At 44.8% G+C, this 24,408-nt stretch overlaps 4 protein-coding genes across 4 annotated transcripts in view; 3 read left to right on the top strand and 1 right to left on the bottom strand.

Moving 5' to 3' along the window:
• Positions 1-14,975, bottom strand: part of LOC106745621 (ubiquitin-like protein 3) — a 34,211-nt gene extending 19,236 nt beyond the window's left edge. Inside the window, exon 1 of the mRNA XM_014621403.1 lies at positions 14,328-14,975. Within this exon, the coding sequence (XP_014476889.1) occupies positions 14,328-14,354 (27 nt within the window). The 5' untranslated portion in view covers positions 14,355-14,975. The remainder of the gene's footprint in view (positions 1-14,327) is intronic.
• A 240-nt stretch (positions 14,976-15,215) lies between these two features.
• Positions 15,216-18,544, top strand: LOC106745610 (probable ATP-dependent RNA helicase DDX52). Its single transcript, XM_014621375.1, has 11 exons — positions 15,216-15,395; positions 15,470-15,709; positions 15,787-15,972; positions 16,050-16,305; positions 16,377-16,449; positions 16,518-16,721; positions 16,802-16,892; positions 16,973-17,095; positions 17,630-17,780; positions 17,993-18,068; positions 18,283-18,544. Exons 1-11 carry the CDS (start codon positions 15,309-15,311, stop codon positions 18,479-18,481), a joined length of 1,686 nt encoding a protein of 561 aa, XP_014476861.1. The 5' UTR covers positions 15,216-15,308; the 3' UTR covers positions 18,482-18,544.
• A 190-nt stretch (positions 18,545-18,734) lies between these two features.
• LOC106744665 (odorant receptor 13a-like) lies at positions 18,735-21,856 on the top strand. The gene is made up of 5 exons (XM_014619600.1): positions 18,735-18,917; positions 19,538-20,309; positions 20,971-21,162; positions 21,233-21,365; positions 21,448-21,856. The coding sequence occupies exons 2-5, from the start codon at positions 20,104-20,106 to the stop codon at positions 21,496-21,498; spliced, it is 582 nt and encodes a 193-aa protein (XP_014475086.1). The 5' UTR covers positions 18,735-18,917; positions 19,538-20,103; the 3' UTR covers positions 21,499-21,856.
• An 84-nt stretch (positions 21,857-21,940) lies between these two features.
• Positions 21,941-24,366, top strand: LOC106745617 (NECAP-like protein CG9132). Its single transcript, XM_014621389.1, has 3 exons — positions 21,941-22,136; positions 22,344-22,740; positions 22,943-24,366. The coding sequence occupies exons 1-3, from the start codon at positions 22,051-22,053 to the stop codon at positions 23,192-23,194; spliced, it is 735 nt and encodes a 244-aa protein (XP_014476875.1). The 5' UTR covers positions 21,941-22,050; the 3' UTR covers positions 23,195-24,366.
• The last annotated feature ends 42 nt before the right edge of the window (positions 24,367-24,408 follow it).

Genomic DNA, 24,408 nt, shown 5'->3' with positions numbered 1-24,408 from the left:
AGCAATTCGATATCCCTTTCCGGATTATAATCGCGCGTATGCGCAACGAGCGTCGGCGAACCGAGCGATGCGGACCCGCAATTTGGGAGATTTACTTTGCGCGCAACGTGCGCGCGCGCGACAGCAAGCTCAATCCCGCCGTTTGCTCCGTAACGGTATTCTTTCGCTTCGACAACCGCACATATGTGTTTAATACAAAGAGATATGGTCCCTTACCCCGCGACCTATGGACATATCGTGATGTAAATCATTTGGCGCTGTCCGCGTTAAGTGATCTCCGAGAGGAATGAAAAACGGAGGAAAAAATGGAAGATATATTTTTTGTCGTTTGTGTGCGCGATGCGCGAATTTGCGAACTATCAGAAAGTTGTTGGGTGCCGTTGTCATTCCGTCCTATGAGCATGTTTCAGCTGGAATCGTTTTGCACTGTGCACTCGAGTTTCAAACGAAGTAACAAATATTGCAAATACGAGTCACGGCGTGTCGCGATAAAAAAGAGCTAGCGGCAAGTCCCTCCATGATTTTTTTTTCATTTCCACATATTTCGGACAGTGCCACAAAAGTATTGAGCGATTGTTTATCGCGGGAATGATGAGAGCACCATGTAGAATCCAGAATGTCTCGACTACTTCGGCTTCGCTCACGTTACCGGTGAGATATCGCGACAGAGGAAGAGAGAGCGAGAGAGCGAGAGAGAGAGAGAGAGGATAACGGAGATGCGAGGGACCGTTAGCGGGCCACGGTAAGGAACTAGATACACACACACACACACACACACACAGGCGGCAATTTCGATTTAGAGATCGAGAGACTTATTTCGAGCCTCGTGGCTTTCCGTTTATACCATGTCAAAAACAGGTCCTCGACCGCGCGCAAATAGAGACCGCGAATGAAGAAGGTTCACGCTGCGAAGAGAAAGACGAAGACGACGTGAATCTATGGAATCCCGAGTCGGAAATGTGCCTTCTCGGTGCCGCGGCTCTGGTTTACTCGGCGCCGTAATGACCCTCGAACGAGATTAGAATCGACGTGAATTCTGGATCATGACGCAAACCACGAATCGATGTACTAACTATTAAGGTCCACTTAGCCGTATCTGTAGCGTGCATATCGAGTCGAAATTTTAAATTCTACATTAAGTCTTCGAGTGAAGAAAACGGAAATAAGTTCCCATTTGCAGCATCAAAGAATACACAATAAAAAGACCTTGGAAAACTTAACGTAGAACTAAACTAGACTTAGTGTGGGACTAAAATTTCGGCTCGATCAAGTGGGAACATCATATCCTACTTGTCCGATCCATCGTCCCGGTGGCACCGTTCGTCGCAATCCCATGTACTGCAATTTTTCTCGCGTGAATCTCGAAAATTCCGCGTGTTATTGCGTACGAATCATGCCTTGCCGAGTCTCCTCAGTGTTCGTACGGTTACATTCCGTCGAGCGAAGGGAGAGAAGGAGGGTAGTAAGGAGGGACCCTACCTGGCCGTAGGAAGCGTCCCTCGATTCGAGGCAGCAGAAAATACACAGAACCAGGGTATACGGTGGAATACGGTTAGCTCACGGTCGGCGGAGAGCGGATTCGTGTGCCGGGTCGCCTATATTTAACGTGGGAAGAACGGTGTTCCGGAGTGAGAGGATTGAATAGATCGCGCGCGCACGACGACGATGCCTGCTGTGTCGGTCGCCACGATGTTATCCAGAGCGCGTCGGATACGAGGCTCTCGATTTTATCACACCCGCGCGAAATCGTCGCGTCGCTTCGATATTTTCTGCATGCCGTCGTGTACGCGAGCCGCCGATCGATATGACCTGTCACTTCAATATTACCTTGTTTTTTATTTTATTTTTATCGTATGCATTCGGGAGGAAGAAGTATGCAAAATGTAAAATTGACAATTTTAGCAAAGTGAACGCAAGTAGGAAACGCCTGATACGTCGTCGTTTAGAAAAATTCAGGTCGGATTGAGAACGCGGCGCCCCCGAGGGAATGAAATTTCGGAAAGCCGGGTGTTCCAGTGCCGGTGAATAACGGACGCGTAACGGATACGCTAAGCGCGAAATTAAAGGAGGAAGACCGCAGGGAAAAATAACGGAGGGAGCAGGAGAAAGAGTGAAAGCGCCGAAAGGATGGGAAGGGACGACAGCAACACAGTGGTAACGGCGAGTTACAAGAGGCAAGGAAAGCGAAGAGGAGGCAAGATAAAAGAGGATAATATGAGAGGAACGTCGGATGTGACTCATGCTCGATGCTGCCGCCACCGTTATACAGGGTGCTAAACTCGTACGTTCGTTCCACGTGAGCGGATTTTGTTTTAACCGCGCGATGACGAACGTCGCGAGTAAGCGCGCGAAATAACACAACGCGGCTTTTATTGTTTCTGACTATCAAAATTAACCACCGACGACGTAAACTGGTTGCATCGTGCCGAATCGCGTGAAAATAGCATCTCGCTCCCGAACGCGCCAAAATAACGCAGATCGCGAAACTCTTGCGAAACCTTGCTCCCTTCTGTGACGATCTCTCTCTCAAAAAATGTTCCAATTCGTTGAGCCTCTTCGAATGCCTCGTATCGGTTGTTTGTATAACATACAATGTGTCGATCGTCGAACGTTTTTACCGATAGCAAAAAACAAACGTGGGGAATTTTCCGAGGAATATTATATTTCTCGTTATTCGCGATCTTTCACAGATATTATTTCGTAGTAGTTTGGACCATACAGCCGAAAACACGATTGAATTGTTCACTTCTTTCCGGCCGACCGATATCACCTCGCCGATAAGCGATTTCTTCTTTTTTTCTTTATTCGAGAAAAGAATCGAAATGCAACAACGATCGTCGTGTTTCGGAGGCGAAAAGCTAAACACCCCGGCGACACCAGTATCGATTTCCGCCGTGTACGTCACAGATGCACGACCATCAGGAAATCCGCACGTCATCGCGCGGCAAGTTACGAGCGCGCTTACGTCATCGCGACGCGGTGCCAAAACTGCAACTTGCCCGGGAGGACGAGATGGGCCGCCGCTTGTAAGGAAGCTTTCCCGAAAATACAGACGGATACACGCCGGAGAAAACACAGGGGAATCGAGGTCGAGAAACGCGAAGACGATGATGCATCGCACGGTGAAGAATTTATAGTGGATTGAGCAAGCGTTTAGGGACATCCGACACTCTATTATTCACGAACCGCCGCGACGGACTTGCAATTCGCAAAATTCCAAGTTATTCCAACTTAATTGCGAGTAATTACCGGGAATATGTATGCAAAGGGAGTGTTCTCGCTCGGTGAATCGCAACGGATCGAGGAACGATCGCTCGTGAGGGAAGAAATTGACAGAGCGCGGGATGAAATTTTTTTTCGTACGACGCTTCGTTCTCCCGTAGGAAATCCAACTCGAAAATTGGAAAATTAATAATATCCCAACAGTCTTCGAAGTGAACATTCGTCGGACACCTCGAATCGACTTTTCGACATTTCGATATTCTCCATCGGCGGATATCTTAAATTGTGCAAGAGCGTCCGGAAAAAATAATAAATATCCGCTCTCTTGGTCGCAAGTTATTTGGGACTCGATGCGATAACTTCGCCCAGGGTCCCCAGCGCTTTAAATCCGCCACTGACTCTGCGCGATCACCAGGACGATGGAAGTGGGTTTCGGTCGGAGTAATCCTGGAGGAGGCGATCGGGGGGTTAACCTCGACCCCGTGGGGCCTTGACGGCACGGGGAGCGGAGAGGGAAACACGCCGGGTCTGATCGATGAAGAAAAGTATGCTATTTCAGGAGGCCGGAGTAGGCGAGAGGCACGAGTAAATCGCGGATGCTCGATGCGATGACACCTTGTTGAGGAAGGAGCAAGAGGAAGAGTCATTTCCGACAGTGACAAATCTTCCGCCCTCTTATAGCACGCTTCGCTTCCTTTCGGAATGGCGCGAAAGGGTTCGCTTTTTCGAGAACCGAAAGGGAAGAAGAGAGAAAAAAGCTCTTCTCCCTCCCTCCCTCCCTCCCTCTCTCTCTCTCTCTCTCTCTCGAGATGCTCGCGGTGATATTACGCGGCGACGAATTTCGAGGTGCACACAGCGCGATTAATTCGTCCCGAAGACCTAGGAAAGTGTATCGCGCGATGTGAAAGAGAGTTTAATGTTTATTAATTGATCGCGAAAGATAGCACAATGATTAATGCGCGATCTTATGTGAGTTGGGTGGTAATTATCGCGCGCTGATGCGAGCTGAGATGCGATCGGACGCGGCGGGATTGTTTTCTCGCGGCGTAATTGATGTGGTAAGAAATCGCGGATGGGAAAAGTGAAAGAACTTCCTTACTCTCATCGCGAGCGAGCAACGAGAGTGCCGGATAATTGAACGCGGACGCAAATGCGACCGAAGCGCGATTGTTTGGGATCGTCGATGTATGCTTCAACAACGGTCTCACTTTCTCCCATCGCCGACGCCGCCGTCGACGACGACGATGATGACGACGACGAGAGCGCCTTGTGATCTTCTACGATCCGCTAATAAACGCGGGAGAAGAGCTCCGAGAGTATTTTTAACGCGTCTCGAATATTAACAAAGCGCGCGCGCAGAAGGTTCACCGATAAATTCAAACCCGTCTCGAACTCGAGGCGCGGAATTTCGCGAGCTGATCGAACGCCCCGGACGATTTTTCGAGGCTCCTCATCGAGTCGTCGGCAACGTGTACGAACGGCGATTACATCGTTTTCGTCCAAACGTGTCGCCGGTATATTCTGATCGCCCTCGGACGATTCTCGTTGGACGCGTGCGCGCGCGGGCACGAGATGGGGTTACGGCTGAAAAGGCGCGATCGATGAACGAGATCCAGCGAAAATCTGTGCCACCTAGGACGCGGTTTAGCCGCCACTTTTTGGCACGTTTCCGTATAGGTCGCCCCGGGGCGACCGACAGAGGTTGTCTAACGGACAAAACGATTATCTTCACGCTCGGCTTAGCGCGATCCCTCTATTCGCAGGAGCGTTACGCGATCTCACCATTTGGACCGCGCGAGCGAGCAGCGCGCTAAATCTCGACGGATTGTCGTTGCTCCACGCTGAAAAACGCTTCTCGACACGCGGAGATGCGGAATTCTTTCCGTGCCCGGCAAGAAACAGCGTTTATTATCTTTCTCGCGTAGATCAACGTGCGCACTCTGTGCAACTTTACCATTTTCCTCATTAAACACGTCGACGATTGCCGAGCCGTAAATCGCGTCAAAACAAAGCGTTGTCGCGATTAACTGCAAAACAAGATCTTATGTTATCTGCTTTCGCGTCGCGATTTTCTTATCTGCTCGCTCGGCTCGGTGTGATTCCATTAACCGAAAATATTTAAATTTCGACATTAATACGATTTGAAGTCAAAAGATACCGCCTTTCCCTGCCGCTTCTCTTTTGATCTCAACAGATCTCACGCGCTTCAACATCAATAAATCTTGAGAGAAACTCCGCGTTTCAATCTGTTTTATCTCGCACATTCGTTGTCGTCGATCGCTTTTTTTTCGGAGCTTTTAGTAGCGGCTTTTAGCAACGTCCGACTGAAAGAACATTCGGGGTAACGCGGCGGGACACCCTGTATATAAATTCGACAATGTCACTAACCGTTTCGCCAGCTGGCTTGGAGAGTTAGCGAACTTTTAAAAACGAATCCGCGCGGGATTCCCCGTTTCTTCTTTATTTCCTCTCCCTCCTCCAGAATTACGCGCGATCGACGCGGATCGTCCGCCTAGTTTTCGGTTTGCAGGTGACGACAGATTTGCGACTTCCGGCGCGGCCGTCTGCCTCTCTCGACAGAAACGTGGTGTGGGGCTTTCGAATTGATTTCCTCCTTTCGCTTTGCGGCTGCTTTACGTCGGCGATTCGGCGTGGCCATAAATTCCACCTAACTTAACCATCCGCTCGGAAAGCTTTCTTCGTTAATGCCTCGAACGGCTTTTTACCCTCTTCCTTCCTCCCCGCCTCGCCCCTCCTCCTCACGTAGATCGCCGCGTCGTTTTTGCTTTCCTTTTCTTTTCCTCGATTACCTGCCGCAACTAGCGACCTTTGAATTTTCTTCCGGAACTTCCGCGATGTCCCCTCTCTCTTTCTCTCTCGCACCTATTAACGCCACTTAATCCTCGCGCTGAGCTCCCTTTTGGAGTTTTTATTTTTACAGTCGGCGAACGTATCCTTGTTCGTCGGGGGTTCAAATTATACGCGAGTATCGACGAATGCCTACATAGAGGATAGGCGTACAAATACGACGGGCGATATTTCGATATATCGGAATTTTTCGGGACGAGTCTCTATTGTAAATCTTCTACTATTTCGGCTTATAACCGGCACTCAATATTCATCAGGATCGAATATCGCCCAAAAAGGCGGGACGGACGGACGCACGCACGCACACACACACACACCGTGAGAGCAAATACTATATTCACGTGCGATATATTTCCGGATATCCATATTTGCCGCGGATACATCGAGACGATATTTCGAAACATCGTATGGCTGCGAAAGTCAATCCTCAGCTTCTACGATCCTTACCGACGCGTCTATCGATAGATGTACGATTGACAAAGTGGTACGTGGAGTAGTATCGTCGATTAGACGACTCGGTATTAAATTCCACATGCGCGTGTCACGTTAGAAGCATTACAAGTATCGGAACTTTGCCGTCCTCCCCTACCTGCCGCTCTCTCCGATCTTCCCTCGATCTGGTTTCGGTTTCTCTCACTTCCCGCTTAACGAACACCGGCGAGCGAAAATCTTAACGCAAGTCCGCTTACGTATTCGTGTTTATTAGGGTTTCTCTCATCAAGCACGGTCTCGACGACGGGGGCGTTTTGTACTGTTACTCGAGGAGTCCCGAAAGCTTCGCAACTTCCGATCACTACGTAAATAACAAATATAGCCTCTGCAACTTGTTACAGCTCACGTAATTATCATTTTGCGTATCTTTTGTAACTGTAATCAAAGTCGCATACTGCGCGAAGATTACCTGTTTACCTGAGCACTGACTTGATTTAAGCGACACCTACTTTCCTTGAGTCAGCACACATTCGCCAAATGTATACATCACACTTTGTGTATTGCTAACGATCAAATAATTATGCCGTGGAAAATGTTAACTTTGCTCGCGCAATCGTTTACACGGAGAGCTGGTCTCGCGAACTGGCTGGATCCACGGATCCTTGATTCTAGGACGAGGCTAAATTGCAACGAGGGCGACTTGCAACACTCGTCACGAATCTCGTCACCTTTCACAATCGTGCGGCGTGTTACTATCGACTTGGATTGATAGATTTATCGGTGAATAATGGCGTGCCGGTGAGCTCTCTTTGCTCGCTTCGTTCGCGAAAAACGCGACACGTTGACGCAGCGATAAAAATAAAACGACAACAATCACGTATCAACTAATTTTTGTTATTATCGGTACGTAATTCAATTAACAGACGGCTTGATGGCTAACGCGATAGGTTAACCGAATTAATTATGACAGGTTGTGAATGATCAAATGTAACGATGTAACTATTGTACGACTTGATATTTAGCACTACCGATGGATAAATCAAGCACGTACGCACGTACGTGTTGCGCCCGTGAATTATTAAGATTAAATTACTAATAACCGATTAATCGTGTTCCATCGACGATTTATGTTTAGTGCCACGTGCCGCGTTTTAAGAGTAAAGTCGTCAGCAACATTTTAGCAACAATCGCTGGCTTGTATCCGTGTAAACGATTACATTGATTTTATGCCGTCGCCGCCGATACTCGAAAGTCTTTGTTCGCCTTCGACCATTCATAGCGGCTTCCTCTTCTTTTCTGACGCGTCCATTAACATTATCGTATTTCACGGATCTACGATAACATTCGAGATAGTCCGACATAGTCTGATCTGATGCTCGATCAGCGCTATCATGATGCTATCACGCGCTGCGTTCTTGAGAGAATTGAACTCCGATTTGCAATAATCCGTGTCCCATTGGCGATAAGGCTCTCGTCGCGACGTTAATTCACCATTGAACGACTCATCGAAGGAACTCGATTTTGTCATTGCGCAAAAGGGTTAAAGGCCGATCGAGCGCCGCCGCCGTTATTCAACGGGAAATGGAATTTTAACCGCTCGATTCGGCGGCTGCTTTCGGAAATTCCGTCTTCGTGTTCAGATTAACAGAGACCGAGAGAAATTTTCATAGAAATCGTCCGCTAAGCAGCGAGACTCCTGGACGCATGTTATCAGTGTTGATATGTGTTCGTTCAGTCGGGGACGATATATCGCGAGTTTCGGGCGTCAAAATGCATACTAAAAAATGCACGGAAAAATAAATATAATGCGGTGAAATTGAGAGAAACGCGAATACAAACGATGAACGAATTGTGACATAAATAAAATGAGCCTGCCCATTTATACGAATCTCATTTCAAACGTGATTCGTTAGGAATAAATCTCACAAATTTCCTTGTATCAACCTTTCGACATTTATATCGTTGATGTAGCAAAGACACTTTCTGTTTTTCAGAGAGCGTATATCTTTAGTACACTCTACCACTCTATTTCTGTTGCATATTCGGAGGCGTGCGAATGATTTTCGCTAAGGATCGTACACGACGTAGAAGGAGGTCGGGAAAGGCTCGTTGGGAAAATTCTTCTGCGTTGCGCGTTTCATCGCGATATTCCTCTCTGTGTTTTCCCGATCTAAAACAGATCTAGAACGGTGACATCTTTCCCTCTTTTGTCTTGCTCAATTCACGGCTAGAGGAGCGAACTGCCGTAATTAGCGTGTTCGACGGTACGTTCGAGAGATAGGAGCGCAAATTATTTGCGGATAGGTCGCTCTCGCGGCACCTGCTCGTCTCGTGTAAAGTAGATCGCAACCGGTGACCAATCGGACGAGCAATTGCGACAGCTGTAGTGATCCCGACGCAATCACTCGAATGTAGCCCGTCGATGTTTGTTTAACGCAGTTACCGTGAAATACGCGGAGTCCCGTCGCGCATTCTCTCCGCGTCTCTCTCCCCTTTACTCTCTCGCGCGCGCGCGCGACCGCGCGTTTACACGCATTTACATACTTGGACATCTATCGTTTGCTACGACACAGAGAGACATAGAAATACGTATGCGCGTCTCCCGCACACACACACACACATACGCGCGCGTGTGTGTATCGACGATTTCGCTCGTCGATGCGCGAAAATAGTTTTCAGTTTATTTATCGCGAAACTTGCGCCGATTCACGTTCGCGCGCGAGATTTATGCGGTCGAACATGTCGAAGTATCGGGAATACGCGGACCCATTACGATTTCATTCCCATTCATACGTAAGTCGCAAAAATTCTTCGCATCGCCAAACTGAGAGACACTTGTCGCACCTGCGCCGGTTTGCCGCGTTACGTTGTGCACGTGCGTAATCGACAATTTACGAAATTCGGCTGGTGTACCGCGGAAGCGTACATTTTTCTGGAATTTTCTCAATAACGCTCCTCTTCTCCGTCGTCGTTTTTCTAATCACTTCATCTTATTGCTTAATCTATATTACTGTATCACTCCGCTCTCTTCATTTTATCATCGAAGGGAAAGGCGCGCTCGCTGATAATGATTTCTATTGGACCGACCTGAATAAGAACAAAAGAAAAAAAAAAACAGAAAGACTTCGAGGAATGAGAAGCTCTAGGTGCTCTCTCGATGCGTTTTCCCTGCTTCTTAGTTTCGCCAGGATGATATCTAGGATACTTGGGAAATAGAGTATAAATTGTAATTACGAATCGTTTGCGCGTCGGTAGGTCGAGGCGCGCAGGAATACGATGAGAGTACAAGCCAAAATCTCACGAGCGCGAGTCACCACGCGGAAACGCGGAGATACTCGATATCCATTCTCTCTCTCTCTCTTTCTCTCTCTCCGCCCCTTCCGTCTCTCCCTCTTCTCTCGGTATGACCGAGCAGATATCGAGCCTTGGCACGAACAAAAGGCGATACACACGTCGCGCACGCGTTCGCCTTGAATAATAAAATTCGTGGCAAAAGAGATCTAGCCGGACGTGACTCACGCGTATGTTTGCGCGTGTTTTTTCTTCCGCACAAAAAGCGCGCACTTCCGATGAATTCCATTTGTTCTTAACGTTCGCACGCGGATAACGCAATCCGAGAAAAACGATATCGATTTTTCCGTTTGAATCTAAATCGAGAGACGCAAGACGGTCCTCCCTCTTCCCTTCCTCTCACCTGCTCTTTTCACGCTTCTCTCGACTTCCCTCCCCCTCGTCGTGCGCTTCGTAATTCGGTTCTTATTATTACTGTTACAACGAAATGCATACTCGGTGACTACAAGTATACGGCATTTCATTCGGAATGTAGGAGGCGGTATAAGAAAACGCAGAGAGAGAGAGAGAGAGACGAGCAGGTCTCGTTATTCATTTACCTCGAGACTTAATTCGCCCGGACCCTTTAATTCGCGATGTTAAGTGTCCTCATGAGAGGAATAATGCGCCATCATCGCGCAAACTCCCCGCGAAAGTAATAACGCACGGTGGTAAATGCGGGGAAAATGCAGGCTGAATACATCGCGAGACACAAGGGCCGCGGCGAAGGGCGTCTACGACGTGCCTCTCGGCGAGCGACGTCTCTCACTTTATTATTCTGCCCATTTTGAAAGAAAGAACTCACGAGAGCGCGCAACGTAAAATCCAGTCCCGCTTGATTGTAATATTTGTCTAAGTTGTTCTACAAAAGAGACGGATATCAAGTTGCGCATCGCGTCGGGTAACGATGACGCGCGGTAACAAGCGCGTATGAAAATTTCGTCGCGAAAGTGTTCGGCTCTTGATAGCCGCCGTTAATTTCTAAACCGAAGCTCACGTCGCTTGCTGGGACTCGGCTGCAATTTTACGTAATGCATGCAAAGTTTACACGGTAAACACAGACGTTTATCCGTCTCGTCGAGCTATAAATTGACCGATAAATTTCACGAAGCGATAAAGTACGTGAGACTCCTTATTTATATAATTATATTTGCGTTAATTTAAATTAACCCGTGTGCGTGGTATGTGTGTGTGTGTGTGTGTGTATACTACAAGGAATAAAAAGAAACAGGAGACTCCTCTTAATTAAACGCATTCACTTTGGTTTAAAGGTTAAACGCGCACAACATCCCTCCCTCCCCTTCTGTCGCACGCTACGCTCTTTTATCGTAGCATGCAGTGCATACAATCGGGTGCGTTGATGCGCACGATGCAACAACAAGGGTATAACCGAGGATACACGAAACAGCCATGAAACGATCCTCCCGTTTCGCGACTTTCCGCAGCTTGCTTAAATTTCGCGGAGATAAAAAGCGAGACACGGGCCGACTATTGTAATACTATTTAATACAACGCGGTGCATGACTAATAAATCCCGTTATTATCGTCCCGGCTCATTGGCGTTCGAAGAACAGAGCGCGCGCGCGCAAGTTACGAGCAAATATTTGCGTTGCCGTAAGTTCCACGATTCGCATCACGGATCGCGCGCTATATCTTCGCGGGATTTTAGGAGCCGAGGAGATCCTGATAGACGAAGGATCTCGAAAGTGACGCGAGAGTTCGGCACAGCCGGTACAGATAGGTCTCGTTTATCCCAGACCGCGTTTCGCTATCGGATTTTATCATCTCTCACGTAACGTGTTACCACAGAAATATTGCTGAGGTAAACACGGCGAATAAATAATTATAAATACAGCCGGTGCGGGATAAAACGCGAGGGAGGGGGCATAATTCCTGCTGGAATTAGATTGTGACGCGCGGGAAAATTCCCGAGCGCGGTTACACGCGCGGAATGCATATACCGCGACGGTTTCGACAAAACATTAATTAGACATTTAGATTCGCGAGAGAACACGGAGACGACGCAAATGCGTAACGCGCGACCGCCATTACGGGATCCCCGTTCTCCGAGATGGACCTGAAAGTCTTATGAAAGATTTAGCTTGACGCTTTAATTACATCCAGATATTTAAACGCGAAGAAGTAAAGCCTCTATAATTTCTGAATATTACAGCGAGGTGTCGTCGACACCGAGCACGTGAGCGCGATGAGAGAAACGTTGATGCGCGAGCGAGCATCGTTATCTGCAACGGATCTGCAGTCCCCGTAATCAGCCGGGGCCGTCGGTGCTACGTGGAAATATTAATTTCTGAAAGTATGATAATGGAGTGAAATCCGGCGGCTGACTTTCCTTTTGCCGTCGCGTCGTTCCGCGCGATTCCGCGAATAAAATGAGAAAGAAAGAAGAAAATAATACGTGAGGATAGATCGATCGATCGCGATCTAACTGCGAATGTATAAAAAAAAAACTCACGAAAATAATCCTAGCTTCGTTTCAATTTTACCTTGTCCCGCGTATTTTAAACACGGCACCGAGCGGATAAATTGAAATTAATTCAAAACTAACGTGTCATCTCTCCGGTAATTTAATAACTTTTTCTCGCGCTATCGAGACTCATCGATCACGTCTCGACGCACGTCTCACAAAGAGGCACGTGCTGTTTTCTCATCGTCCTTTCTTTTTTTGTCAGGAATATCGCAAACTCATTTAACGCATATCTATCGTTTTTTCACCGTTCCAAGAACGAATTCCGCTTGTAAGTTGAATCTTACAGGACTGAAACGCAAGATGACGGGGAAATAATCAATGACGTTCCTTTTCAGACAACACGTGTTTTAAATGATTTTGCAAGTAAGCGCTCTCGCTTTGTATACACAAAAACGAGCGAGCGAGCGAGCAAGTGAGAGAGAGAGAGAGAGAGAGAGAGAGAGAGAGAGAGAGNGAGAGAGAGAGAGAGAGAGAGAGAGAGAGAGAGAGAGAGAGAGAGAGAGAGATGCCGCCGACAAGCGTACATATATTTTCATTTTCCACGAAATTCCGGTTTATCGCCGCGGAGAGAATGCACTCTTTAATTAGAGATAACAACGAGGGCGAAAGCGTCGGCGGATCGAAATTCAAAATCGCGCTTATTCATTCGCGTTTACAGCGGTGAATGTGATACGTCAGCGTGAGTCAACGAAGAAGGTACACACGTCTTGCGTTCGTTCGGCAGCGCTAAATATGAGCCTGTACGATGATAACAATGAGCGCCGAGTTGCATGTTGGGAAAAAATAAGGATTCGAAATCTCTTTTGATCACACGCGCTGTGAACGTATGCGTGCGCGCGTGTATGCGCGATGACACGCGCGAATACACCTCGGAAAGACGACAGCGCACAGTGTTGGTGTGGAAGGGCGGCAGCAGGGGGAGGGGGGATGTAATGACAGCTGCTGCAGCATGGAGCGTAGGCCGTGTTTCGTTACGAAACGGAGCGCACGCTAAAGACACCAAGGTCCGCTCGCTCGCTCTGCGTTTAGCGTCGCGTTTAAGCGCTAAATGGAGCCGCTCGATTCAGAGTTTTATTCGTCTAATGGGGATCAATGTCAACGCGCGAACGAGTACGGAAAATCTCGTTAAAATAGCGCGTCCTCCTTCGTGAGAGGACAGTCAGTCTTCAATAACGCGTCAACGGCGCGTTATCAGCTGTCAAAACATTCCTCGCACAACAAACAATAAATAGACGAGGGAAACGACCGCTGCGGTGGGTTAGGACACCACCGACGTCTCGCGGTTTGGCGACAGGAAGTGAAGCACAAATTATTTTCGTACTTTGCCCCCCCCCCATCTCTCTCCCTCTCTCATTTCCGAGCCACAGAGTGACATTGGCCGTTCTACTTTGGACACATTGAACGAGTAGACACTGCGGGAGAGGGTTTNTTGGGGGGGGGGGGAGAGGAGGGGGATATTTTCTGTGTTTCGAAACACGGTTCGCATGCGGTATCGCTTCGAAAAGTTTCACCGCGCGAATTCACGGATCGAGAAGGTTCGTAACTCGTACGTTCACAAACGCACGATGCATCTCGCACTTTTCCCGACGACGTCGCGGCGCAAAAAGCTCGCGGGACGCGACGGGAGAAGGAGAACGAGGAGGCGGATACCGAGGAAATGTAAAAGTAGGAAGCAGGAAGAGAAAGAGGATGCTGTGGGAGAAAAGTTAAAAGGCAAAGGGAGTCGAATCGAGGCGAGAAGGAAAGGAAGGAAGAAAGAAAGAGGATTTTCCACTCCGTTCGCGGGAGGACAACCCAGGACGCGCGAGGGAAAAAGGAGGAGAGCGCCAGAGGGTGCGGTAGACATGTTAGACGAGCCGATGACAAGAGCGCGAGCGTGCGTGCGAAAGAGAGAGAATGCGCGCGAGAGAGAGAGAGAGAGAAAGATCGACACATCACAGATAGATAAATAAAATTAAAAAAAAAAAAGGAGGGGAGACAGACTCACCTTGTCCGAGGGTATACGCGGATTCATCGTAACTGGCGGCCAGGAGACGTCGCGTCGTGACGAGTAATCCAGAGACGATGGGCTCCCGACGACGACGTCGGGCGTCTCGACGTCCGCCGACGACGACGACGGCACACTTGTCGGGACGAGGACGACAGAGCGACGACGAGTGGACGGGAGATGTACCTGCTGCTGCGCGATCAGGTGCACTTTACTCCCGACGACGGTGACGGCGACGTCGGCGGCGACGACGACGACGACGGCGATGGCGGCGATAACGAAAACACACTCTTTCTTTCACACTCACAGGGGTCCGCCTCGCTTGCGCACACTACACCATTTCGATAGGCCGCCGTCGTGTGGCCCTCCTCGCACCACGACCGACACCCCGCCGTACGAGCCGCCGCTGCCGCCGTTACTTGTACGCGTCCGGACCGGGGTGTTCGGGCGACATGCTGAGAGCTGAAACCCGAAAGCGAGCAGCCACCGGCCAAACGGGACGCGCGCTCGCTCGCTTTCTCTCTCTCTCTCTCTTTCGCTTCTCTAAACTTGTCGAGACAAGTTTGGACGCGACGCGACGAACCGCACTACACCGCACCGCACGCACGTACGTACGCACGCACGCACGCAACCACCGTACTGTGACAGTGCCAAACACATAAAATGGCGATTTCGCGTAGGGTAGATAGATAGAGCCTTCCGGGCGAACGAGCGTCACAGAGGTTACACGATCGACTAGACGGCGCACTCGGCTGGATTGAGCGCGCGACCGCAGCGCCGCGGCCGACACACATAATCGATCCTCCCTATGCGATCGATTATCGATGATCCCTATCTCGTAAGATGGTGAAAGAGAGTGTTCCACACGTGTTTGGTACACGTTTCGTGCTTTTGGGTCCTTTCAAATAGAATCTACAATATTTCACATTGTTATCATATCGTGAGTGTCTGTGATTACCTTGGGTTATTTGTGATTACACCATGGACGCTTATGATCTATTCAAAAAACTTGCGGCCGGTGCGAAATTCGATAAGAACCGTTTCCGACGCGACGCGGAGAAATTTCAGGTAACTGTTGTGTCCATTCTTCGAAGTTAATTTTAATGCATACACAATGATATTTTACTATTTTTTATGCTTAGATGGTAAAACCTACCGTGAATAATGTAATTATAAAGAAAGAAAAGACAGATGATGAAGTGTCGAAAGTCAACGAAGAAGGTAACGCGAAGAGAAAACGTTTTGAAGATGAGATCGAAGACACTGATAGGTTAACTTTGTTGAATGGGCTATCAGTGCCGAAAGATGGAAGTACACCAGCTTTTAAAAAACGTAAAAAAATTGTAACCACCGACAAGATGCTCAAGTTGGAGCAGGAGAAGGTTTGAAATTCGCATAACCACATCTAATTCAACTATCATAAGGTACTTACAGTATTTTTCATTCTTTTTTTTTTCAGATAAATCATCTGAGAAATCTGAATCGCATCTCAGTCACGGGTAGCCATGTGCCTAAATTAATAATAGACTTTGAGGAATTAAAAACAAATTATCAAGTGCCAGAAAATTTAATAAAGAATATGAAAAGTTGCAACTACATTTGTCCAACACCGATACAAATGCAAGCAATGCCAGTTTTATTAGAAGTAAGTGATTTTTTTTTGATAAATTATAATCAAAGTTGTAAAAAGTTGATCCTTTTCTCATCATTGATAATTTACAGAATAGACAAATATTAGCTTGTGCTCCAACAGGATCGGGAAAGACTGCAGCATTTCTATTACCTGTAATTTACAGTTTATGTGGACCACAGAAAAAGGGTTTCCGTGCGGTTATTTTAAGTCCAACGAGGGAATTGGCCAAGCAGACATATAGAGAATGCCTGAGATTGAGTGATGGTTGTGATTTTAGGATTCATATAATCAACAAAGCTAATCAAGCTCTTACCAAATATGGACCATCAAGTTCGCAAAAATTTGGTAAACAAAAATAAATATGAACAAGTTTCATAGTAGAAGTAGCTTTTCACTAAGACTTGCTTGTATTTCAGATATTTTAATAACCACACCAAAACGACTGGTCTTTCTTCTGAATCAAGATCCTCCAGCTATTTCATTACATAAGTAAGTTTTTTGCAATTTATCATACATGATGATATAATTGATCTCGGATTCAAGAATTCTCTTTACAGTGTAGAATGGTTGATTGTGGATGAAGCTGATAAGCTTTTTGAGGATGGAATACGTGGATTTAGGGAGCAATTGGACGAAATCACAAGAGCTTGTACCAATAAAAATCTACGTCGCGGCATGTTTAGTGCGACAAACACACCCGCGGTTTCGAAATGGTGTCGCCGTAATATGAAAGGACTTGTAACGGTAACAGTTGGGCAAAGGTATGCACTGTTAAATTTTATGATGGAAACATTTGAACGTATATTAATAAATACATTTCTCTTCTCGATATATTTTATAGAAATGCAGCTACAGATTTAGTGGAACAGGAACTTCTATTTGTTGGTAGTGAGAGGGGCAAGTTGGTAGCATTTAGAAACATTATTCAAAAGGTATGCTCAAGTTTAATAAAATTCAATCATAAACAATGTTTTCACTTTAAAATGATTATTATATATTATTATCATCACAGGGTATATCACCACCCGTGTTGGTATTCGTGCAGAGCAAAGAACGAGCTCAAGAACTCTTCAAGGAACTTATTTACGATGGAATTAATGTGGATGTTATTCATGCCGATAGGACAATAACACAGGTGTGCTAAGAAAAATCTCAGATAATTATCTAATTGAAATTATATTACTTTAGGGCTCGGTTATCTCTCGGCCATATACAGCCATATTAGTTTATGACGCAATAAGCGAGAAATGATATGCAGTAAGTTTTTTACAGCATATAGCTTTATCTTTTAATTTTCCCTAAAAAGCGTAACCATTTTGCAATCCTGACGCCTGTAAAATGTGTAGCCAACTGAGATGTCTGTTTGATACGTCACGTAGAATTACAAAATAATTCTTGATATAACAGCTATCATGGTTGCCTAAAAGTATGGTTAAAAAATGATCCGTTATTTCAGATTCTACGTGACATATCGGACAGACAGTTTTTCGCACATTTTACAGGTTTCAGGAAACCATTATGTTTTTAAGAGGAAACTAAAAAATAAAGCTATATGCTGCAAAAAATTTATTCATGTCATTTCTTGCTTATGACATCACAAAACCAGTCTAGCTATCCAAGATAGTCGAGCTTTAATTAGTTCATAATCATATCTTTTTTTATTTTTCAGAGAGATAATATCGTGCGTTGCTTTAGAGAAGGCAAAATTTGGGTGTTGATTTGTACAGAGCTGATGGGCAGAGGTATAGATTTTAAAGGTGTAAATCTCGTCGTGAATTACGATTTTCCACCGTCTGCAATTTCTTATATCCACAGAATAGGTATGCACTAAATGTAAACGAGTGACTCTTCAAGCCAAAACTGTCCTATTCCTTCAAGTCCTTCCTTTCTGTTTGTTGTCCAAGATATTCTGTGATTTAAGTCATTATCAATTTGTCATCATAATAGTGATGAGATCCGTTTGAATGTCGCCGAAAGCATACATACACAATATGGTCTTCTCATCTGAAAATTTGTATTTAATTCAAAACAGGTCGTACTGGTCGGGCTGGTCATAAAGGAAAAGCGATAACATTTTTCACCCAACAAGATACGGTGAATTTACGAAGGTATATGTTTTACTTACATATCTCGGACATCGGACAGAAGTATCACAATCGATAAACTTGCTCCTCCTTTAAAGTACTACAACTTTTATCTTGAATATTATTTATAAAATTTTATTTTTTCATTGAAATCTCTATTTTAATTTATTTCCACGATTCACACGTTTATATTATATCCAAATAAAGTAGCGATGGAATATACATATATTTTTTCCAGTATCGCAGCTGTTATGCGTGCGTCTGGATGTCACGTGCCGGACTACATGCTGGCTATGAAGAAACATAGTAAGAAAGAACAACGTAAGCTCGAGCGCACAGCGCCCACACGCGAAAGAATATTAACCGTGCCCACGTACAAGCGACACAAACGAAAATCGCGCGCAGGGCAGAAATCAGAGGCGGAGGAGGAAGCATAAAGGTGTGAACGCGATATTCATATACTTTATCGGGCGATATAAAAATATAATAATTGATATCTACATCCTCGCTTTACCTCTTTCCTATGATTACTTTCCACCACACACACACACACACACACACACACACACACACAATAGATTATTTTTGGATAGTTTTTAAATAAAATCGTTGATGGAAATCCATGATTCTCATTACGACCTAAACGCACAATGTTACTTTTATTATCTGCTCTTTTTCTTTTATAGATAATGATTGTTGTACGTAACACGTCGGCGTATATTAATTTTTCGATAAAGCAGCAGCGCAAAGTCTACCGTGGATCATATGATACAGTCATACTCCTATTTGAATTTACGCCAAAGAATATAGTCTCTTACCTCAATATGTCGCCAAGTCGCATTAAAATTCCAAATCTTCGCTGGGTTCCCTCGCGTAAGTGTCGACTCCTCCAATGTGTTGATTAACTTTAGCCGTTCCAAGAAGATAAGTATCTCATTTCCGATCTCGCGGAGCTCGCGCATGTCTCGTCTTTCGTAGATTTGAAACCTCGCTCGCTTCGTGAAACGCCGAGTGTCGGTAGCAGTAATATTTCACCGATTACAAAGAGCTGCATTGTGGAAAATGCAAGCCGGTATTCATGAATACATGATGCTTCGTAATACTACAATTTCGCGTAATACTACAACTTATCGCGCACTTCATCGCCGTGTCGTGCTACGAAACTGTTTTCCCTTTGATACCATTCCCAAGAGAATTTACAATGAGCCCCGATTAGGCGTGAATATTCGACGAGATGTCTGTTTGTTTCGCAGTATCCCTTTGATGACCTGATAGAAAATGTCTTTCTACGACAATCGCTACTATTATATCAACAAAGTATTCCTGTCCATCATCGGCCAATGGCCGTATCAATCGCGACTGGAGGGTAACGCGATGCTCGGCATCACGTTGCTCTTCACTGGCAGTTTAACGTTCCTGGAGGTGTTTATGATACAGTGCGTAATAATGCGTCGGATTCGAAATTGACGGTTCGTTTCGAATTTTGTCCGCAGGGGTGGGGTCTGGTGTGCGGCATAACAAATCTGAGTATCATCATGGAGAACACATCGCCGTTGCTGGTGAACAGCCTCATCTTCGTAAAGCTGATCAATTATTTATTTAATAAGCACAAAGTCCGTAAATTATGTTCCGTCGTCAAAACGTTATCAAAGCCCGCCGAGCATTCCGTAAACCGAATGTGTTCTTCGAGCTGCAGATGAAAGAACTTCTGGAACACGTCGAGGAGACCTGGAAGATGATCCAAATGGGCCCACGTAACGAAATATTGCGGAACCACGCGGAACAAAGTAAAGTCTACACGATCAAATACGCGTGTAAGTTCTTTTTCGGCTCGCCTCCCGTGATTGGGAAATACTCGCATGCTTGAGAGAGAGTCGCGTGTGAGAAATCGGTGTTACTTCTCAGCTCGATTTCGTCGATTAATAATATCTCGAACGAATGAACGAGCGAACGCGCGACTCCATTCAAGCGATATCGTGACAAAAAGAAGCGGCTCGTTCCAGTGGTTTTTTATTCGGTATGGCTCTTTTACTCCACGACGCCGCTCGTCATCAGCTGGATGTACAAACTTCTGCCGACGAATGCGACCTACTCGGCCAAATTTCTCTATCGCTTGGAGCACGTCTGTGACGTGGACAAGTACTTCGATCTACTGATGTTACACAGCTTCGTCAGCGTGTTTTACATAGTGGCGGTGCCGATCGCGGTCGACACATTGTTCATACTTTGCATCCAGCATGTCTGCGCGTTGTTCGAGGTCATACAGTAAGTCACTCTCGCAACAAGAGAAAAGACCTGTGCGAGTGAGATCGCGTTTTTATAATTAAATAGATACGACATGGAGCGCATACAACACTCGGATTTCGTGATGCCTGAACCGGATGTTGCGGACGACGTAAATTATCATAAAATAATTGATTGTATTAAATTGCACCAGCGTGCACTCAAGTTAGTGCCATCATATAGTGCCAGATATATTCTTTAGCTGCACACACCTCCTTCATGCCGTTCTGTGCTCAAGGAAAATGTTTCTCTTTCCGATTTTTCCATACACTTGATTTACAAAGCATCTATCGACATTAATTGCTATAATACAACAATCGCTGGTTATTCAAATTTCCGACAGATTTGAATAATCGAGGGACAACTGTGCTTGATGTGACTTCTACATGAGGCATTCGTAGCCTTTAAGGCAATTTAATAAATAACTTCACCCTGAGATTTTACGTTAAATTAAGGCAGTCTAATCGTATTAGATCTGCTTATGTAGACTAATATAACTGTTTCATCATTTCACGCCAAGATTCTCCGAATTGCTCTCATTCGCTTACGCAACGTCCTACCTTTTTCTACTAGGAAATGTGATCATATGCCTGAGCTTTAGCGCAGCTGAGGTAAATATTCGATAAGTTTGAGCGCCGTGACACGTGCTCGCGCGTTTTCATTTCGTGTGTTTAATCGTGCTGCATACTGTATTCAAGTTTATAATGGTAGAGGTCCAATTTGATGAAATTGTCAGAATTGCCGCCGCTAGTTTGGCTCAATTGTTACACATATATTATCTGAGTTGGATGTGTCAACTGTTGCTCGATCAGAGTAGCGGCCTTCACGAAGTAATGTACGCATATCTTTTCGCTGTTATTAAGTCAAACCTTGCAACCTAACTAACAACGAAAATGCATCGACAGTTACAGTTGCAACTGGTATCTGTTTTCAATGAGATCCAGACAGTTGTTGAGATTCATGTTACTGCGTTCCACTAAACTGTGCCAAATAAAAGCTGGAAAAATGTACGTGATGTCGATGGAGAATTTCAGCTCAGTACGTAAATTAATATTACGTTACTTAGGTGATTATCTGATGAGATGCAGCAGCATCGTGATTTTTTTTCTTTTTTTTATAGATTCTACAAGTATCTATATCTTATTTCACTATGCTCACGTCACTGCAGTAATTTTGTACGACTCAATAAACGCATATGATATTTAACGAGGAAACGGATTAACATATGACAGATCTACTTTTTCACTTTGTTATCATTCGTAATTTCCACCTGTTTGATTCCTGAGTAGCAAGATATGCGACTTGTGTAAAAAAGAATCATTTTGCCTGGTTGATTAATAAATTAACCTTGCGTTGAAATGCGCGCGCAATAGCAGGAGAGAAGGTAGAATTTGCTGCCTGATTCGTTATTTTTTCTCATTTGAAATTTTGTGGACATTGCGCGATCGCTAATGTTTTCCTTTCCTAATCGCGTATTTATCGATAAGTCACTTCCTTTGGTCGCACATAAAGAGCAACGACTAACCGGTCTATGTGTGATTAATCTGTGGACAATCGTGGAAGGGACGATAGACGGAGTGGGACAGGAGGCGTGACTCGAGATAAAGTTATCAAATCACGGCGGACATTCGTCATAAAATACATACAAACGCTTTCGAGCAGCAGCTTCGCGAGAGCTGCCCGAGATTAATCTTACACGTTGTGAAAGTTGTCAGCAAACACAATGGAAACGTATGAGAGCGTCCTGCTAGTGAAATCTGAGGTTTTCGTCTTCAAAATTCCGCCAAGGTCAACCAACAGGGGTTATCGGTAAGAGCGAACGTTTTTGACGTGACGTTTCGCGGTTGTTCAATATGTTGTAAACGATGTGTCAAACGCGAAATGATTCCGTGGTGTCCTTCGTAGTTTGGACAAACGTAAGAGTATGTCTAGCTAAGTGAAATCAATCGACAAGCTTTTTCCATTTTTCCTGTGAATTGCTCGAATGTAGAGACTTCATCGACGATACATTTGCAGGGCAGCTGACTGGAACTTGCAGGAACCTTCGTGGACTGGTCGCATGCGATTGGTATCGCAAGGAGACAGCATAACGATAAAGCTCGAGGACAAAGTTACAGGCGAACTGTTTGCAAAATGTCCGATCGAGCAGTATCCTGGAATAGCTGTAGAAACTGTCACTGACTCCTCTCGATATTTTGTCCTGAGAGTTCAAGATGACGATGGACGGTCAGCTTTCATAGGTGTTGGTTTCTTAGATAGATCTGATAGTTTTGACTTGAACGTCGCTCTTCAAGATCACTTCAAATGGTTGAAGAATCGGGAACAAATTGAAAAGGAAAAAGAAAAACCAAAGCAGGAACTCGATCTCAGGTTCAAGGAAGGCGAAACCATCAAGATTAATATGAAGATCACTGTGAGTGCTACATTGTGCATTTGTTTCTTGTCTTTGTTGATGAAAAAAAAAGTATTAATTTTGCATCTTATATATGCCGTATGTGCAGAATATCATATCAATTTGTGATCATTTCTTAACAATAATATTCTCATCACTTTGTCCTATTAGTTCTTTCTGTACAGAACATAATTTTAAAATAATTTCCATACATGTTACTTAGAAAAAGGATGGCAGTGAGGTTTCATCCAGAGCAAGACAGCGTACCAATCCAGCCATGGGTTTGCCACCTCCACCTGGTGGTGTGAAAATCGCACCGCCACCAGCGAAAACTCCAACTTCCTCGCCAGCACACAAGCCACAAAATCAGAGTCAAGGTACTACGGGTTCAGAATGGGGCGAGTTTGCCAGTGCCTCTCAGGCAGCGTCGGCACCCACACCCCCAGTGGCTAATGCCAGTTGGGTGCAATTTTAATTTTCCAAACATATGTATATAACGTAATATATGTAATATATACATAGCAACATTCGAAATAGCCGTGCTATAAGAATTTAGGTTATAATACATACAGGGCAGTTTGCTCATAAGATACTGTTGGATTATTGTTACTGTCAAGTGGACTACCCTGTACCGTAATTCTATGTTAAATGTGTGCATACATGTATCTTAAACGCGCGCGCACAGCTCGGGACTTTAATGATGAATATCGGAAGGGTGTCTTTGTGAATATAGCAGAGAAAGGTTTGATGTATATTTCCAATACTATACAGTGCGTGACGAAAATTATAGTAGCAACGGCGAAAGGGGTGATATTTTTTCATGAAAGATAATGGCTCACGCATACTCGCGAGACTCTCAGAGAGTTTTCCAAACTTAATTTTTCTTTTTCTCCATGAAAAAGTATTCCTTCCCGATTGTTCTGTGATTCTCTAGCAACCTGTATAATAGTATTGTACTTATAAATACCATTTGAAAACTTTCTTAATATTGCTTTCTATGGACATCCAGTGTATTTGAATAGTATAACATGATTTCTTTTGTATATTTAAATGTCAACATCAAATGCATTTAATGCCTTGTACAGATTAGTTCAACGAATTGGAAGCAAATTCAACGAATCAAACATGCCATTTTTCATTAGACAATCATCCGCTGTTAATGCAATATTATGCATAAAGGGATCCTTAAATACTTCCACATTAATATGGTTTGCAAAAGTTAAATGATTATATATAAAGCAGAGAATAATCTTTGAATTAAAACCAAAGTTTAAGTAAATTATTTACTTCAAAGAGTGAACAATCGAACGACATTCAATGATTTTCTGATTATTAATCCACTGATTATTTGCAAATAATTTCTTATAAATTATGCTTAAAAGCATAATATAGAGTATATTTTCAGTGTATATTAAATTGATATTTAGCCTTGGTAGCTCTAACAATTTCAATATTTGTAAATATACACAGCCTACCATAAAAAAAGACGGCCTATTTCCCCTCCCATACATTGGGTGTCCATAAAGTTCTTCATTCAGTCTTAATATAATCGAATTCCCTCTCCGTATAAACTGGGTTTTCATATAAATTTTCACACTCATTAAGAGAAAAAAAATTAAGTTACTACTATTTTAAATATTACATCTTTCAACTCCTTCTTTTTTCAAAGGTATTTTTTTGTTTGCCGTC

Source organism: Dinoponera quadriceps, unplaced genomic scaffold (genome assembly GCF_001313825.1).
Source record: "Dinoponera quadriceps isolate SergipeBrazil2010 unplaced genomic scaffold, ASM131382v1 scaffold120, whole genome shotgun sequence".
NCBI lineage: Eukaryota > Metazoa > Arthropoda > Insecta > Hymenoptera > Formicidae > Dinoponera > Dinoponera quadriceps.
The sequence above is the reverse complement of the archived record's forward strand: the minus strand, read 5'-3'. Positions and strand labels throughout refer to the sequence as shown.